Source organism: Eleutherodactylus coqui, chromosome 1, assembly GCF_035609145.1.
Source record: "Eleutherodactylus coqui strain aEleCoq1 chromosome 1, aEleCoq1.hap1, whole genome shotgun sequence".
NCBI lineage: Eukaryota > Metazoa > Chordata > Amphibia > Anura > Eleutherodactylidae > Eleutherodactylus > Eleutherodactylus coqui.
The window spans coordinates 247,713,132-247,733,295 of NC_089837.1; the positions used below are offsets into that span (position 1 = coordinate 247,713,132).

Here is a 20,164-nt window from a genome sequence, read left to right on the forward strand (position 1 = left end):
CTATTTTGGGCTTAAGGACGCAACAATTTTTGGCGGATTTTCTTCTCCGTTTATCAAAAGCCATAACTTTTTTATTTTTCCGTCGACACGGCCGTGTAAGGGCTTGTTTTTTGCGTGGCGAACTGTAGTTTTTATTGGCATCATTTTTGGGTACGTAGACTATATTGTAAAACTTTTATTTTTTTTTTAATGATAGCAGGGAGAGAAAATGCATCAATTCTGACCTAGATTTTTTTTTTTTACAGCGTTAATCATGCAGCATAAATAAGACAATCCATTTTTTCTGCGGACTGGTACGGTTACAACGATACCAAAATTCTTACAATTTTTTTAGGTTTTTCCACTTTTCTGCAATAAAAACCCTTTTTTTGGAAATCTTTTTTTTTTTCTAAATCGCTGCATTCAAAGTCCTATAACTTTTTTATTTTTGATGTACGGCATTCTGTGAGGGCTTATTTTTTGTGAGACGAGCTGTAGTTTTTACTGTTACCATATTAGGGTACATACGGCTTTTTTGATCACTTTTATTGCGTTTTTAGTGAGGCAAAATGCTAAAAATAAGCAATTTTTTTAGCGTTTTTATTTGCGTTTTTTTCTGTGCACAGTCAAAAGCATGTGCAACTTATTGTACGCGTCGTTACGGACGCGACAATACCAAATATGTGGGGTTTTATTTTTTTTTTACCTTTTTTTATGCTAATATGAGAAAAAGCATAGAAAATGGTTTTTTACTCTTTTTTTTTACATTTTTTTAATCTTTTTTTTTTACAACATCTGTGTCCCCCTGGGGGACTTTGACCACTGCCCTGATGATCGCTGTCATAAGGCATGGCAGAGCTACTGCTCTGCCATGCCTTATCGCTTATACAGCGATCTCAGGCACTGGTAACACAGGACGCCACATGGCGACAGGCCGGGCTCTCACGATGTTATCGCGAGAGCCGGCCGGAGATACAGAGGGAGTGCGCTCCCTCTGTGAACTCTTTCCCTGCCGCGATCTATTTAGATCGCGGCAGGGAAGGGGTTAACAGCGGGGGGCGCATCTCCGATGCCCCCCCGCTGTTGCAGCGGGACGCCAGCTGTGACTGACAGCCGGCTCCCGCTGCAGGATAGCGCGGGATCATATGTGATCCTGCGCTATCCCCAGGACATAAGTTTACGCCCTGTTGCGGGGAGTACCCCGCTCCCAGGACGTAAACTTACGCCCTGCAGCGGGAATGGGTTAATGGCCTCCATTGACATCAATCGTTTTACCGCAGATCGCCTGCAAGAACGGTGATCATGGAATCCGCAATCCAAATCCGCCCCTGTGAGCCTGGCTTTGCAGACATTAGCTAATTCAAACTAGTGAGCATCTTAAGCACTTTGCAAGGCCCATTCATCTTTCAAAATGTCCTTCCAGTCACCCACACTGTCTGATATCAAGTAGGGTGTCTTCTCTGTTGGTACTGCAAAAAGATCTGAGATGGCTGCAGCACTATTCTACACTCACCCTAACATTAGTATTCTTTACCACTGAATTAGAGAGATGAGAACCTGTTCAAAATGTGAGAGACAGAACACACTATAGGGTAGATTAATTCAGCCTCGATATCATAACTAAAATGTCTGACTCATCATCATCAATTTGCTTAACCACTTTAAGACCAAAGAGCCATAACTTGTTTTCACTTTTCCATTAACATATCTGTATGAGGGCTTGTTTTTGCAGGACAAGCTGCATTTTTAAAGGTATGATTTAATGTACCAGATAATGTACTGAAAAACCCTTTAAAATATTTAAGTGGGGTAAAATGAAAAATAAATGCAATTTAGTTTTTTTTCTTGAGGGGTAGGGGGTTACTGTGTTCATTGTACAAGTGAAATAGTGTGCAATTTAAGATTATGATGATGCCAATTTTATGTGCTTTATGTTTTTCTACTTTTAAGAGGGTTATGGTTTTTCTTTAAGCAAAAATTGTTTTTAGTTGCCATATTCTGAGACCTATAACATTTCTATATTATCATCAGTTGGACAGTAAGAGGGATTGTTTTTGAGGGACAAGCTGTACTTGTTATTCGTACTATTTTGAGGTGCATCCATTTTTTTGATCACTTTTCACTTAATTTTTTCGGGACATGCCATTATGAAAATAAGCATTTCTGGCATTCTATACAGTGTTTTGCCATAAGGTGTAAATAATATGTTATTTTAATCCCTTAAGGACACAGCCCTTTTTTTCCATTTTCGTTTCTAACATAAATGACATGATAACTTTATTCTATGGGTCAGTGTGATTGCTACAATAGCAAATTTATATAGTTTTTTTTTGCTGTATTACTTTTATTTTTTAAAATCATTTTCTGCTGCCATTTTCTGTGCGCAATAACTTTATTTTTCCATCGACATAGTTGTAAGGGGGCTCATTTTGGAATATACATGACTTTTTGATCGCTTTTTATTGCAGTTTTTATGGGAGACAGGGTGACCCAAAAAGTGCATTTTTGGCATTCTTTATTTGTTTTTTTCGGACCACGTTCACCATGCGGGGTAAATAATGCATTACTTTGATAGATCAGACTTTTACCGACAAGTCGATATCAAACATGTTATTATTTAGTTTCTTTTATTACTTTTTGCTTTTTACAATTAGTAAAACTTTGTTGATCTCATTTTTGTTTTCTTTTTTAGTCCTCCTAAGGGACCACAACATGCGATGCTTTGATTGCTACTGCAGTATGATGTAATGCTATAGCATTACATCATACTGCGATCTGACAATGGGGATGGCTTGATAGACAGTCTGCTAAGACAGCCTTTGGGCCTTCAAGAAGGCCCCCATCTGCCATGACACCTGCACAGCCCCCTGTGATCTCATCGCAAGAAGGGCCGTATGTGACGATGTTCGGGGGATTTAAATGCAGCTGCCAGAATTGATAGCGGCATTTAAAGGGTTAATAGTGCAATCAGCCGCGCGGCTGATTGCAGCTATTGCCCGCAGGTGTCAGCTGTGATAAACAGCTGGCGCCCATGCTGTATGAAGATAGGCCGCCCCGTGGTCTCACTTCATGCATAACCCAACACTGCAGTACTTAACTATATGTCCTATAGCGGGAAGGGGTTAATGGTGTCGATGTTTACGTATACGACAATACCAATTATGTTTTTTTTTAGTTTTTGGGGTTTTTTTGTAAGAAAAGCTCTGCTCCTACGCCCACTCCATACACCCTTTGCAACAGTATGATATATGAGTATGGTTACATGATGCAGTTGGAAAGTGGTTTTGCATGGAGTTTTTGCTTTGCCAAAATCGCTGGTGCTAAGATCCTACTTTAAAGTCTATATTGGAATATACAACTATAAACCACTTTTTGGCTGTGGTATTTTTGTTTATAGTGACTTTTAAAACTTTCAGTCAAGTGAAAAATTCTCCAGAAAACACCCCAAATGCCAAAAAAGACATCTTTTAAAAAATGCCATAAAGACGTCATAAAAATGTCAGAAAGCACATTTAAAATTACATGCACTGGAAAAAGTAGGATGAAAGAGTCCTTGTACACATGGCGATAAACTGGTAAAACTATAGGCCCCTTCACACAGGCCGACAGTCAGGTAAACGACTGCACGAGTGCTGATGTCACCGCTAAGGTCGTCAGCGCTCGTGCAGACCATTTACACTGAAAGATTTGCCGCCGGCTCACTGGCTTCTCGTCCGCTTCTCGCTGAGTGGGGAGCATTTACACAGGATGAGAGGCCAACAAGGTTTTTTACGTGACTGAAAAGTCAGATTAAACGACCGTGAAAGGAAAGTGAGCGATTTCTTTGCATTCATACTGAACAATTATCGCTGAAATTCATTTGAACAAATGATCATTACGTGTAAATGGGCCTTCAGCCCTGATTGAGTACATAGCGGGTAATTAACATTTGAACAACATGCATTTATATGTAATAATAACTGTTAATTGCCTTTGATCACTTAGCTAATTGCTTTTCCTTTCTGTCTCTGTTTAGATGAGGGAATGGTATTGTGCAGTGTAGTGTTGTACAAGGTTGGAATCCATGGTGAAATCTACCAGGCACTGCAATATGCATTGCTTCCTGGCTGTGCAAATATACTGTACCAAATTGGACCAAAACATTTGTTACTGACCAAGTAGCTATACTAACACTGCAAACTGTTGGTTTATGGCTCAAGCTGGGACTTTTTATGCTTCAATAAGGGCTTATTCAGATGGGCGTATATTGGTCAGGCTTTCACGCCCGGCCGATATACGCTGCCCCTCTCTGCAAGGGGAGGAGGTGGTCCGGGCCGGGAGCTAGTGAACTGAGCTCCCACCCCCTCTCCACCCCTCGCCACTGTTTGCAGTAGGAGGGGGCAGGAGCTCAGCTCACTAGCCCCTGTCCCGTCCCACCTCCTTCCCTTGCAGAGAGGGGCAGCGTACATTGGCTGGGCGTGAAAACCCGACCAATATACACCTGTCTGAATAAGCCCTAATACTGTATTTTGAACTAATTTTCTAAATACTTGAGAGTGTTGTGGAATTTCTTGTAATGCACAAAGAAGGAATGATCAAGCACAACAAGCCGTGGAAGGGTTAAATTGCATCAATGCCTTGGATTTTAGGCCTGTTTCACACAGGCTACAAAAACTCGCTACAAAATAACGGCTACAAAATGCACGAGAGATGTTTTGCAGCCTGAAAGAACTCATTGAAAACCATGTGTTTTGTAGCCATGATTCTGTAGCTCCTGTGAACAAGGCCTTAAAGGGGTTGTCCCACGGCAGCAAGTGGGTCTATACACTTCTGTATGGCCATATTAATGCACTTTGTAATATACATTGTGCATTAATTATGAGCCATACAGAAGTTATAAAAAGTTTTATACTTACCTGCTCCGTTGCTAGCGTCCTCGTCTCCATGGTGCCGACTAATTTTCGGCCTCCGATGGCCAAATTAGCCACGCTTGCGCAGTCTGGGTCTTCTGCTTTCTTCAATGGAGCCTCTCGTGCAGGATGCCAGCTCCGTGTAGCTCCGCCCCGTCACGTGCCGATTCCAGCCAATCAGGAGGCTGGAATCGGCAATGGACCGCACAGAAGAGCTGCGGTCCACGGAGGAAGAAGATCTCGGCGGCCATCTTCACCGGTAAGTATAGAAGTCACCGGAGCGCGGGGATTCAGGTAAGCGCTGTGCTGTTTTTTTTTTAAGTCCCTGCATCGGGGTTGTCTCGCGCCGAACGGGGGGGGGGGGGGGGGTTGAAAAAAAAAAAAAAAAACGTTTCGGCGCGGGACAACCCCTTTAATTTGTGATTAGAAATGATGATGTGAGTGTTGTGGGAAGTAGGTTCATGATTGCTGTAAGAGGAAGGCCTACCTGCACATTTAAATAATTAATACTTGGATCTTGACTTTAAAGCTAGTAGTGGATTTCCCTCAGCAGAAAATCTACAGCAGATTTTGGTGTGGATCCACATGAACATTCCCATCAAAATCTGCGTGTAACATGCTTTGTAAGAGTTTATGCCATATAAAATGTGTTGCATCTTACTGCATGTCTCTCTGTGTCTTAATACTTCTTTATTAAATCAGTTATTATTCCATAATCTGCTTCCTAAAGTACCCTTCATGAAACAAATTTTCATGCACGTATAGGCACATATTTTTTAGATGGGCCACGCTCTCACTCTCCGTGCCGCCTCTGTTTGCCCACCTCCCTTCCCATCACTTTGGCCGGCAAAGAGGAAGCGGAGAGCCGGCAGTGGGCACATGAAATAGCTGAAAACCACTGGTGGAACCGAGTGTGATCAGCGGAGCTGCAGCACAGTGAGTCCCCCCACATACAGAAGCACCCTGTACCCGGCCATAACAATGTATTGATGCTTGCCTTGCCAGAAGGGTTAGGGTTAGGGATGTTTCGACGTTAGGCTTAGATTATGAACTCTGCAACATACAAGCATTTTGAGAACATAACCTAAACCTAACAGCTACAAAAATCCCTGCCAAGTCAAACAGCAATACATACTGTGCTGCTTGGACCTTGACAAGCAACCTATGGGGAGCTAGGGGTGTGACAGGGGCATTCCTGCATTCAAGCCCTGTCATACCCCTAGCTTCCTGGTGGTGTCAAGGTACACTAATACCTACCCTGTTTCCCTGAAAGTAAGACCTACTCCGAAAATAAGCCCTAGCACGATTTTTGAGGATGCAGAATGATTTTTCAGGATTTTTGAGGATGCTTGAAAAATAAGCCCTGCTGCAAAATTAAGCTCTAGTTACACTAAATAAAAAAGTCAATTTAAATAGTGTCCAGGCAGCTATATAAGTAAAAAAGTGAAATCTTTTGGAGTAAAAATTAATATAAGATGCTGTCTTATTTTCGGGAAAACTGTATTTGAGCTGACAGATTTCTTTAACATATTTTTTTGTACATGTGAATGAGATTCAGCTCTGAAATGCAACACTTGGCCAAAACATCGTCATGATGAAGGAATGCCACCTCTCTCTGATTTCCTGGGTATTTTTGCTGCATAATCTGGACCCTGATGCAGCATGTTCCAGGCTTTAAAGGGTGAATGGCTCCTATCTTTCAGTGCTTGGTTATCAGCCCTAGTGGTGAGTTTCCTAGCTTTTTTTGGTTTGCATTTCTATTATTCCCTGTGTCTGACTCAGCTTTGTCTTGACCTTCTGACCCTGCCTTCCAATAACAATCTTGGACCTGAGGATCACCTACCTGTTGCCAACCCAGATCTGACCTGACTACATCTTTAGCCCAGCCCTCTATCAGCTGATCTGACCATCTATCCTGGGGAACACGACTTGACTATCTCACTAGCTAAAGCCTACACACAGTAAGAAATGCTGGATACCACAGACTTGGCAATATAGGTTAGCAGCACGCATAAGTCTAATGACAGTCTTCTGAACTGTTTTCTCCCATGCTGTCAATTTGCTTTCAGCACCCATGTCCGGTTTGGTCTACTATCCATATACTTGCTGCCAGCTGAATGGGGACTGGCATCCAGGTACACTCTTTGACTGGAATCCATAGGATGCATAAAAACACAGTATGTGACCAGATACTGCGAAATGTCACAAACTATAAAATTCTGTCCAAAACATGTTGTGGAATGAATCACATAAAGTGCTTATACCTCTACTCTTCTGCTTTTAATTAGCTTTGTCACACCCTATACTTGATTAGAAATTTACAGTTCTCACACTACAAACTTAATTGCTAGGGATGGGAAAGCATAAGAAAAGGCAAAAGAATTTTAGTATGTTTCAGAGCTAGGAACAATTTTAAACTATATTTTCATCCCACAACAAATCCACATATTTACTCATTCCTAAACTAAACAGATTACACCACAATTTGATTCAAGAACAAATGAACTACCACAAGTTGTCTATTGTCTATTGTCCTTATGTATCAACAAGCATTGCTCTATGGTTATTAATCTGTCTGGCAGTGGGTGTGGGCCCACTGTACTACAAATCAATTTGATTTAGAACTATTTCCAATGGCAGCACCTGGGGATCTCCTACCCTGTTTCCCTGAAAATAAGCCCTACCCTGATTTTGGGGAGGCTTAAAATATAAGCCCTAGCTGCATTACATTAAAAAAGCAATATATTATCTAGCAGGCTCGCTCCAGTTTTCCTCCCGCTGCTTTCTGGAGCTCCGATGCGCTTCTTGCACTCCTCTGCTGCCCACAGTAGATTACTTCCAGGTTACAGCATTCATAAAACCCACCTCCAGGAAGCGATGACTGTGATTGGTTCTCGAACACTGCTCAGCCAATCAATGCAGCACTCGATGAACCAATGCCATGGCTGTGATTGGTTCATCGAGCACTGCATTGATTGACTGAGCAGCAGTCGAAGAACCAATCACAGCCATCCCCTTGTGGAGGCGGGATTTATGAATTGGCCAATCACTGCCGCAGCTCAGCCAACTCATAATTTATGAATCCCATAACCAGCAAGTGATCTTTTGTGGGCAGCCGAGGACTGCAAGAAGTGCATTGGAGCTACAGAGAGCAGCTGGAGGAACCTGGACCGAGTCTGCTAGGTAAGTATAATAAGACATACCCTGTAAATAAGACCTAGTGCCTCTTTTGGGCAAACATTAATATAAGACAGGGTCTTATTTTTTGGGAAACGCACTAGTAGTTACTCATTAACCCCAGCAATTTGCACCTGATCTTTGCTGCAAGAACCACCAAAACATCAAGAAGTCTCAGTGTTGTGAAAGCTTACATAACATGGTTAGGATAAGCAGTGGTCATGAAAAAGAGTCAAGGTCCAGACAGGTTAAATTCTTTTGTAATAATATAGCAGACCAAAGATCAGGGCTGACAGCAGACACAGATAATGTGAGGTAAGCCAATATAAGGATAAAACAAGCACAGGTCAAACCAGAAGCCAGTCTGAACAAATGCACACCTTTGCATACCAAAGTGGACTAATTGCTCAGGCACCTGCTAGCAGGAGAAGGGTGTCTAAAATAGCCAGAGGCTTATCTAGATTGGATGAGGATTGAAAAGCTGGGTGCGTGTGCGGGTACTCTTAGAGGCAGGCCATCCCCATGCATGCTCATCGTATGAGGACCAGGAAACAGACAGATGTGGCGTCTACTGTGGACAACACAGGAAATACAGCACAGGCCGAGACCAATGACAGGAAGAGGTAGGCAAAGTCATCAACCTCAGCCACCTACCATAACATAATGATTCATCACGCATCCCTAGAATATTCCATCTGTGTCCCATACATGTTCTATTGGTGATAAATCTGGTGACCGGGCAGCCACAGAAATGTGGCAATGTTGTGAAGGCACATCTTTGATGTGTGCAGCTGAGCATTATCCTGCTGCCTCTTGGAAGCCACCATGAGAGGAACACATGTGGCTGCAGGATGTCCTGAACATATGGCTGAGCTGTCATTGTCCCTTGTACCACTACTAGTGGTGACTGACTGCCATATGTGATGGGCCCTCCAGACCATCACACCAGCAGTGGGGGCAGTGTTCCCCCCCACAGTAAAGGCAGGATTGAGACATTTATCCCTAGGTCCCCAGACATGAACACAGTCATCAGTGCCTAAACTAAGCCTAGATTTGTCACTGAAAACACCCTGGTTCCACTCCGTTGCAGTCCAGATTCATTGTTCACAACACGATTACAAATGGAGGTGAAGGTGGGTGTCAAAGGCAGTACGCGTAATGGGTGCCATGAGACCAAAGGTACTTCACCCAAGTGCCTGGAAATAGACAATGAAGCAGTTGAAGCTGCTTGTGTTTATCAGATTATCCTCTCTACTGGTGGTCTGTCGAGGGCGTCCTGAGCCCGGTTGCCTTGTGTGCAAGCTCTCACCCATCCACTGGTCCCAACACCTCCTAACAGTCTGGTCAGAACAACTCAGGTGGTGGGCAATTCATCAATACGATCAGTTGCTCGCATTCCAATAATGCGCCCCCTCTCAAACTTTGTTAACTGGGTAAAATCTCTTTGATTGTGTCATAGAGGTATGTCTAGTGGTCCACAATCTCTATACAAGTGGATAAAAAGGTTCACTACACACAAGTAGCCTTGGAGAGCTTTTTTTATAGGCCAAGGGTAGAACAAATTTTAGGGCCACAAGCGGCAGGACCGTTCTTCTAATCACAACACACCTATAATTATTTGCATACGTTCCTGAAATGTAACTTCATTTTGAGTTTTGCAGCAAAATGACGAATTCTTCTAGGTGCTTGATTTGTTTTGACAAAGTATTTTTTATACTGTTTGTGGATTTATTTTTTTTTACGGAGGCAAATGTAAGCATATTTCTGGTACCTTTTCTATTTATTATGCTTAGTTCTGTTACCATATATATGTAATAAGCTTATTTCTAGTATTCAACTACATAGTAAGCTTGGTTCTGGTACCATATTTATTTAGTATCAGTATTTGGTATCGTATCTATGTTGTAAGCTCGGTTCTGTTATTGTATCTATGTATTATGCTTAATTGTGATGTTCTAGATGTTCTATCTCTGTAGTAAGTTTGCTTAGTTCTGGTACCTTATCTAAACAGTAAGCCTGGCACTGTGTTTATGTAGTAAACATACTTCTTGTATTGTTTCTTTGTAGTAAGATTAGTTCTGTTATTGTATCTCTGCACTAGGTTCAGAATATCATGAAAACTTTAGGGAACCCATAATTGTCCTATAGGGCTCATGGTAGTGTTAATCCACCCCTGGTGAGGAAACATTTGTCATAGACATCACAGTAGGAGTCTGAGAACATTGTTCAGTGGTGCCAAGGTAGGAGAAGTCACAGGAGCTGTCTGCCTGCTATTGGAATTGCAGGTATGTGCAGAGAAGGGCAGGCTGGTCTGGGGACTGGGATCTGATTTTGTTTTTAATTTAGTCTGGTCAGGGGTCTGAGAACTGGGATAAAACATGATCATATGTATCTTAAATGCACTGTGACCATATACCGTACAATATTTTGTAATTTGGGGCCCCACATTTAACTTTATCTAAGACCAGCCTCAGATAAAATGTCTTGATTCTGCAATCCACACATAGATGAACATTACAAGACTTGTCAGAACCACCTAGCTACACATTCATTGATAAGTTTAGTTTATGCTTCATTTGCTTTACCATATTCTCTTGGTAATAGATAATGGCTTCTCTCTGTTTGGAGATCAGGCTTTGAGGATCTTCAGTGGAAGTCACTGAATAGGCCCGCTGTTGTTGATCCCAATCTTGAGCATCAAATGATCTGAAACAAAAATAGATTTTCATGTACTTACATATTCAGGTAGGACACTTCTCGTTTAGACAGCATTTATCTACAGTGAATTACATTTCCTTATAGTTAATAATAAACCTTGAATATTTACAAAGTTATTGAAACCAGATCACACTCTGTCCTACATGCTTCTGGTATATTGTGGAATCTGAACACAGCGACATCTCGTTTCTAAGGCTTTGTTCACATTAGCGTTGGAGGCTCCAGCGCAGATCCAATACATAGTAGTACAGCAAACACCACTGTTTTGTCAAGTCGAATGCCAGGTGGCATGACAGATGTCTAATGGACCTCATTATAGTCAGTAGCTCCGTCAGGTGTAGTTTGTGTCTATCATGTGACAGATTCCTGGCAGGCTGTCTGTTTTTCTGTCCCTATGATGGAACAAGAAAATTGAATACCCTGATGACTAGGGGGTGGAATGGGACAGTGAAAGGGCCTGACAACCTGAGGCCAAAAACAATACCACACCGCACGGAAGAAGAGTCCCTTAAGGAGCAGATGGTGCCATGGACCTGGGACAATAACAGTGCTGCAGGATATTTGTTTGACAGTAAAATACAATACATTATACAAGGTAACGAAGTTAGAAAGTGATGTGATGGACTGGAGACTTGTATAGTTATTCTGTAATGGGGTCGGCGGAGGTACTTTGTGGAGCAGCGTTCTTTGCTGATATAGGTTATGTGAGATGGTAGATGTACTTTTGCGCCTACAGTGCATTGGGATAATGATGACATGGAACTCCTAAATTGTTGATATACTCTGGCACTTACGGTGCGTGAGGCCGTGATGTTGTCATACCACAGACCTTCAACAATATAGTATGGAGTAGGTGGGTAAGTATGGAGTACTACGGGGATGGTGATTAGTCTTGATTAAAGTTCGAAGTGAATCCCTTACAAGAATATGTGATTCAAATGTTATAAGTGTGAATTCCGGTTAAAAATGATCTGATCTTCAAGTATGATAACCCCCCTGTGGAGCGAAATAATATTTTCCTACTGTTGTTAAGTAAAGTTATTTTTGTAAAACTGCTGTCTCCGTCTGAATCTCTTTTCACTGGGCCATCACGTAACCTGCTCCTGGGCACATAACAACCGCCTGTTACACACATTAGTCGTTAGTTGGCTGAATATACAGGGTTGAAAAGTAATGCTGTCATCTGAACGCTATCTAGGGTGTATGGCCCCTTTTAAAGTTAGCCCAATCAGTGTTTATAAATGAATCCAAATTGGCGAGTTCAGCTGAACTTCATTCAGTGTGCATTAGCCTTCTTCTAGTTAATTCAAGCAAGAAAGTGGAAGTTACATTATAGACCAGGAACAAATATTCCACTTGTGATACATCAGTCTTGGTATACAATGGATAATATGCTACAAAGTCAGCCTAAACAACAAAGATTAAAGAGACAATTAAGCCAACAGTTCTGAATAATTCACAAGTTAATGATTTATGTATTGGTTCAAAACCTTTTTACAGTTGTGAGTAGTTAAAGTAGGTTGCAGTCAACACTGCCACCTAATGATCTTTATGTGTAACTACAATCCATTCAAATACAAATTCAAAGAAGCTTTACTTACAGGACCACAAACATTAGCATTGCCAAAGCAAGTGGAAAGTAGCAAACTTTAGATAGTGATCAAGAACACCAAGAAGGCTGCTTTGGAGGAAGCTTAGCATACAAAGAAAAAACATTCCTTATAAAATATGCATGTTTATAGTTGAACCTTGCTAAACCTAGAATACCAATATATTTAAAAGGAAAAAAATAATAACAGACGCTGCACAATTTTATGCACAGTAAGTTAAAAGGGTTGTCCCATCAGAAACACAATCCATTGCAGCTAGACATGAGCGAACGTACTCGGATAGGCACTACTCGTCCGAGTAATGTGCCTTATCCGAGTACCGCTGTACTCGTGCAGAAAGATTCGGGGCGCTCCGCTGCTGACAGGTGAGTCGCAGCGGGGAGCGGGGCAGAGCGGCCGGGAGAGAAGGAGAGAAAGATCTCCCCTCCGTTCCTCCCCGCTCTCCCCTGCAGCTCCCCGCTCCGCAGCGCGTCCCGAATCTTTCTGCACGAGTACAGCGGTACTCGGATAAGGCACATTACTCGGACGAGTAGTGCCTATCCGAGTACATTCGCTCATCTCTAATTGCAGCAGGTAGTGCCCGGGCAATAGTTGGTCTGCCCAGTCTCAGCTCTTGGCATCCCTAGCAAGCCACTCATTTTCCATAGACCAAAGAGGCATTTTCCCTGCAGCAGCCACTGCATTGGTAATATATTTTTATATGACAGCCATTCAGGATAAATGGCCATACTGTAATGCAAGGATGGCTCAAAGTTTGCCAGAACGGAATTCTTTGTTACAGAGATGGATAGATAGAGAGGAAAGTCGTGCATGGTGCAAACACCCATGTATAAAAAAATTCAAAGACAGGCTATATTAATGGCACTTCTCTTTTACTTATAATGTAGAATAAATCCAGCAAAAGATGCATTTTCAGGCACAAGTCTCGTCCACAGTAAATGCTAACAGGTGCACAGGCTTAGTTGAGTGGCATGCCTGTGACAAAAAAGGTGGGTCTTCTTCTCGTTATCACAGGCACACAACTGAGCTCACACACCCAGTGCATTTACTGAGGAAGAATCTTTTGCATCGAAACGTGTCTTTAGCTTGATTTATTCTAAAGGAAAGAAAAGCCAGGTTAAAAGGGTACTGCCATCTCAGAAATCCCTTTTCACAGTATTTAAATTTTCAAAAAAAATGCATTCACCCACTATTTTTTTTATTTAAAAAATGCCTTGTTCTTCAGCTATCCCTCTTCCATGTCAGTTTTGCCCAGTGGCTTCCTATTTAGGGTTCAGTCACCCAGACGTTTTTATGTGCGTATGTTACCTGCGTTTGTGATCCGCATCTCTTTAGAACCAATGCTTTTCAATGGCAGCGGTCAGATGGCCGATATTTCCTGTGCACAAAAATGTGCAGCGGTGAATATAGGGCAGCGGATTTTAAAACGCAGGTAACTGCGGTATCTGTCTTTTTTGGATGTGAAACCCCTGGATGCTGTCACATCCAGGGATTTCAACTTGTGCTAAACGGGGCCGGCGGCAGCAGCACCAACCCTGTTGAGAACATATAGTGAAGATCACGATCCTCTGGCACAGCTGTGACAGCTGTGGCACAGGAGCGTGTTGTTCTCCCATTGAATTCAATGGAGCTGGCACTACAGTCGGCTCCATTGAAAGCTATGGGCTGCTGGTAAGCCCTGCAGTGATTTTCGTGGAAGAGCTTTAAATATAAGCCCTTCGCTGAAAATCATCCCTAAGATGTGTAAAAAATTAAAAAATATATATATACTCACTTCTCCGCAGCTGCCGGGGATCAGGCGCGTCTAGCCAGGTCTTCGTCTGTACTGCTCTAAAGTGATTTTAGCAGGCGGGGATTTAAAATCCCCACCTGCTGAAAGGGCTACCTCTGATTGGCTAAGCACTGTGACCAATCAGAGGCAGCACTCAGCTATTGAATAACAGCTATTCAATGACAAGTCACATCTGTAGCAGAGGAGCACAATAATCTCTGGATGTCAATGGGGCTGCCGCTGCTGCCACCGGCCCCATTGACCAAAGGTGAAAGCTGTCAAAGCCACAGCAGGGGATAGCAGTCAGCGCACTTTATGTGCGGAAAAACGCGGCCAATTGCGGTTTTTTTCTGTGTGCCGCCCGCTTCGAGCACACAAATTTTTTGTGCGTTTGCGTTCTGTGCACAAAAATTTGCACGTTAAAACGTCCGTGTGACTGAGCCCTTAGTGTGTAACGGTGACATGTATTTCCCCTGTGCATATGCATAACAGTTTAATATTCCAAATGTAAAATAAAGTAACTTATGGAGAAGAGATCCTTGAAATGAGTATTGAATTAGCCGTTTGTGTTATCTAGAACCTCAGAAGAGAAGGATTTAGGGGTTCTGATTACTGACAGCCTCAAAATGAGTCCGTAGTGCATAGTCCAGTGCACAGCTGGAGGTATTACCAGCAGAAAGAGGGAGATTGTGATCCCGCTGTATAGAGCTTTGGTAAGACCACACCTGAAATACTATGTTCAGTTCTGGTGACCCCATCTACAAAAAAGACAATGATAAAATAGAACATGTCCAAAGATGGGTTACAAAATGGTAGAAGGCCTAAAGTATAAACTTTATCACTTAATCTGGAGGAGAGAAGGGAGATGGGGGACATGATCAAAACTTTTAATATGTTAAAGGTATAGGTACAGTTCAGGAGGGCAGTGTTTTTCTCAGGAAACTAAACATTATAACAAGGAGGCACAAAACCTGAGATTAGCTGGTGGAAAAATGATAAGCAACATCAAAGTAGTAGATGTTTGGAAGAAACGTCCAGTAATGTGGTTGGAAAATGAACAATAAATGAAATCAAGCATGTCTGGGATAAGTATATATCCTAAGAGGCACAAAAAGGAGGGCAGACTAGATGGAAATTGTGGTCTTTTTCTGCAGTCCATTTTCTGTGTTTTTATTTTTGCAAGAGCTGGGTGTATCGGCACATCTAGTCAAACTGATAAAATCATTTTATACCAATCAAGAAGCCACTATGAGAATACAGTACGGGGAAATAGATTGGTTTGGGATTGTTTAACCAATATGTGGAAGTGATCATGCATAAAATGGACCTAGACAAATTGAAAATCGGGGTGAAAATAGGTGGCAGAAACAAGAACAATCTCCGTTATGCAGATGACACAACTCTGCAGCAGTTGATATGTAAGATTAAGGCCGGTTTCACTTGACAATGCTACAAATGAAGCTCATATTTTCCAATGGGTTCTTTCACATTAGCAATGTTTTGTAGCCTGCTACATTGCGAGAATGCAAAATCGCGGCATGTTCTATACAGCCGCAATTTGCAATGTTTTGTAGGCCATGTTTTGCTATGGAGCCTTCCTATGTGTTGCACCACGGTTTCTGTGTGGTACGATACAACTTTTACAGTAGGAAATCCTACTGTTTGAGCCCTAAAATAAACCCTATCTGCATTAAAAAAAAAAAAAACCACGATACATCACCTACCAGACACTGTCTGCTCCGTTGCACTTCTCCTTGCAGGTCTCCGAAAAACTTGTTTGTAGTTTGGTTGGGGGTTCAAAAACCCTGACTCCAGTAAAAGTTGGCTCTGACTGGTTCTCTATTGATGTGGCTCAGCCAATCACTGCAGCGTTTGATGAACCAATCACAGCCATCGGAGCTGTTACCCTTTAAAGGATGCTGTCAATTCTAATTTAAATCCCCTGACCGATGTTCCGGGGATAGCGGTGAGCCGTGTGGGTGTCATGGTGGCCACAGGCCTTCTGAAAGGCTTGATAGAATGCCTGTCTGATCGCAGTATGATGTAATGCTATGGCATTACATCATACTGCAGAAGTGATCAAAGCATCGCAAGTTCTTACTAATTATTAAAAGTTTTTACTAATTATTAAAAAAAAGGTAAAGTTAAAAAAAAACCTTTTGCCATATTTATAATTTAAAAAAAAATACATATTTTGTATCGCTGCATCCGTAAAAGACCAATCTATCAAAGTAATGCATTATTTACCCCGCATAGTGAACATCTTCATAAAAAAAAAGAACACCAGAATCCCTGCCTCCTGAAAGGGCTGTGCTGATTGGTTGTGCACTCAGCCAATTACAGCCAGCGCTTAGCTATTCACAGCTGTGACAGCTGTGGCAGAAGTCCGCGATATTCTCCCTATGGCGACATCACAGCGTTTTTCTTGTGCTGCAAGGCAAACTTTTTCACTTGCTCTCGCAGCGCAAGAGAAAAAAGCTCCTGTGGGTGCAAGCCCTTAATAAAACCAAAAAGTGGGAAAAAAGGCAGTGAAAAAAGATATTAAAAAATAGACCTATATGTCATAGCTAAAGGGAAAAAAATAGGGCAGTAAAACCACCACACGGGTAAAATCCCTAAAAAGTGTCTGGTCCTTAAGGTACAAAACAGCCTGGTCCTTAAGGGGTTAATCTTCAACAGCTTAATAGTACAATGATAGGTTATCAAACGTTTTTTATTAAATAATCTTGCTTGTGTGAGAGCCTGTCCTTTGCTGTCAAGCTCTGCAAGAAAATTAAGAAGATTCTCACAAAGCCATCATACAGGTCATTGCAAATAATGAATTCATGTTATGCTAGCTTGAGCCACCAGATGGCAGAAGAAGAGAAACAAAATCAGACAACTTGTATATTACATTTAATTGATTGAAGGCGCAACCACAAAAACTTTCACACTGCTGGCTTGTGGTTAAAGCAAAATTAGGGCTCTTTCACACGGGCGTATTTTTCATCAATATTTTGTGAGCCAAAACCAGAAGTGGAGAGAAAGTATAATGGAAAGATTAGCATTTCTTCCATATTTTGGACCTGCTGATGGTTTTGACTCACAAAATACTGATGAAAATTACACCCATGTGAATAAGGCCTCAAACAGTATAGTTATACTTTCACACACAGTACTGATTTCATCGGGATTTTGAATTATGTATTGTTAATGGGAATGTGTTACCAGAAAATGACTTTTCATACAAATTCCGTTGTTATTTTAAACATAATTTTTTGGATTGGTGATTTTATTTTTAATTTTCGATGTCACAATCTATTTTTAAAAAGTCCTAATATATTGCAGTTTTCACACTGACCACTAAGGGCCCATTCACAGAGGTATTTTTTGTCTGTATTCAGTTCATATTTTTACTGACTGAACATGGAGAGCACACGGACTCATTGAATTACGTAGGTGTATTCAGATGTGCATTTTTTCCATGGAACATTTAAAGAAACCAAAAGAAATGTGCAAAAACTGCCAAATGTAATTTAGAAAAATACATTCTTTATTGAAATATACTCAGGAGCTAACATATAAAAGTGCACAAAGTGCAAAAGTTTACTTAGGTGCAAAGCAATATATAGTAGCTACCAGTAATATTCCCCTCACAAAGTGCTAGCTGTAATAAATAATGAGTAAGAATAATATATGGTAGCAGCGATAATACCTAGTACTCAGCATGCCTACAGATACAACTGTCCAAACAAATCAAACAATACAATCCGGTATATACGAGGAGGGTATGATAACTCCACACGTATCACACACCCCAGAATGTGCGTATTGCCATGACATGTGGCTACGTCGGTAGAGTTCATGAGAACCTATACTGATATAAGAACAATCACAGCATGTAGTATTATAGTCCATATTTACAGAACAAAATCACTCAATAAAGTCTATGGGTGTGTACAAAATATTGCAGCAAACACACATTAGCATCTGTTTTCAATGCAGGCTTTTTTCACACCCTATTTCCTGTGGCTTATGACAAAACTGACATCGCTTGGGCCTTTTTGCTTTTTTTTCTTCACATGAAAATCATGACACACAGACATAAAACATGTACAAACACATGTAATATAATGGCACGTTTTTCACGGACGATAATATTTGCAAAGAAAACTTTTTCAGCAGTCATCTCATTATGATCACATGTAGGATAAGAATAAATGGTAGACCCTCATATAGATATACCACAAGAGCCATAATTCACAGCATTCGCAATCGGTGATCTGTACAACTTATCTGCTGCCCGCACTACACAGAGCACGCCTAGAACACTGTCCCATAGAAGTGGGTTAGCTCCTGTCAATTGTGCAAATGGCCCATGATTTCTACTGTAAAGTATATATTTGCAGTAAAGTCAAGATGGCCACCCCCAAAGTCATGTGAAGACAATAGAATAATAAAAAACTACAATCTACATGTATTTACTTTATTGTATTATTTAATGATCTAGAAAATAAAAAAAACAGTTAGAAAAATGGAAACTGTTTCACTATCTGTTTTAGTTACTAATTTATATATATATATTATATATATATATATATATATATATATATATATATATATATATATATATATATATACAGTATGTGACACATTCCCTCTAAGGCCTCCCTCACACAGACACTAAATGCTGTATAACGCTCCCATTAATTTCAATGGGGCTGCTCACACAAGCATCTTCAACACTGCGCTTTGACAGCTATGCATGTTCAACCTTTGGCCGGTTTCGGCTCTGCAGGCGCTGCTGAAAACACGAGACAACTTGGTACCGCGTTTTTGGCAGCTTTACCTGAGGGAAAAGAAAAATCCATACTCACCTAGCAGGTGCCGTCGGGTCCTGCCAGTGTTCTCCGTAATTCCGGGCTGGCTGCTGGGCACTTGTCAAGCTGGCAAAGCATCTATTGCTAGTGACGGGGATTGAAATTCCCACCTCCCAATAAAAGATTGCTCTGATTGGTTGAGTGACAGCTGGCTCAGACAATCACAGCCAGCTCTGGATGCACCAATCACAGCCATTGAGTCAGCCAACTCAGCGAGTCAAAGCAATCTCTTTCTGGAGGCGAGGTCTATAAACCCCATCACTAGCAATAGATGCTTTGACAAGTGCCCGGCAGCCGGCCCGGAACTACAGAGAACATCGGCGGCGACCCTGACGGCACCTGCTAGGTGAGTATCTAATTTTTTTTTTTAGCATCCTTGGCTGCATTTTCAGCTGTGCTAAGAACCCAGCCAAAACGCTGGCATAAAACATGCCAGCGCTGCTAAAACTGGACTGAAACCGCAGTAATCGCAGTGTTGAAAAACACAGCGTTACTGCAAACTCCTGTGTAAGAGAGGCCTAAGCCAAACCAGAAGTGGAGCCTAAACACAGAAGCATATGAAAAGATTTATTGTTCATTTATTTTTATGTTCTTCTGTAGTGATGAGTGAACTTTTGAAAAGTTTGGTTTGGCCTGTTTGCTGAGTTTATGCAAAAACTGGAATTAGCTTGAACTGAACCGGAGCTTCGCCCAAACCCCTAAAAATCCATAAAAGATCTTCTTCATCTCCTACTCCTCTTCCTCCAGAGGAGTAGGATGAGGAAGAAGAGGAGGAACAAGAAGGCAGAATGGTGGCTCAGCAGTTAGCACTGTTGCCTTATGGAGCCCTATATTCAAATCTGACCAAGGACAACATTTGCATGGAGTTTGGATGTTGCTTTTCTTCTTGTTCTTCTCCTGCTCTAGAGGCGGAAGAAGGCAGAAGAAGCATGGTGGTTTAATGGTTAGCACTATTGACTTGCAGTGCTGGGGTCATAGATTTAAGTCTGACAAAGCACATTTGAACCTAGGAGGCTAAGACCCCAGCACTGCAAGACAATGGTGCTATCCATTAAGCCACATTTGAAGAAGATAAAAATTAAGTAACTATTTTAGTGGGTTAGACCGAGGTTTGTATCCAACTTTTAGCAAAGTTTGTACTACATTATGTGAAAGTGGCTT

General features: G+C 41.5%; 1 protein-coding gene across 1 annotated transcript in view; it reads right to left on the minus strand.

Moving 5' to 3' along the window:
- The window catches only part of CRYBG1 (crystallin beta-gamma domain containing 1), a 230,065-nt gene that overhangs the window by 126,027 nt on the left and 83,874 nt on the right, over positions 1-20,164 (minus strand). Inside the window, exon 2 of the mRNA XM_066607882.1 lies at positions 10,631-10,751. Coding sequence (XP_066463979.1) covers positions 10,631-10,751 — 121 coding nt within the window. The remainder of the gene's footprint in view (positions 1-10,630; positions 10,752-20,164) is intronic.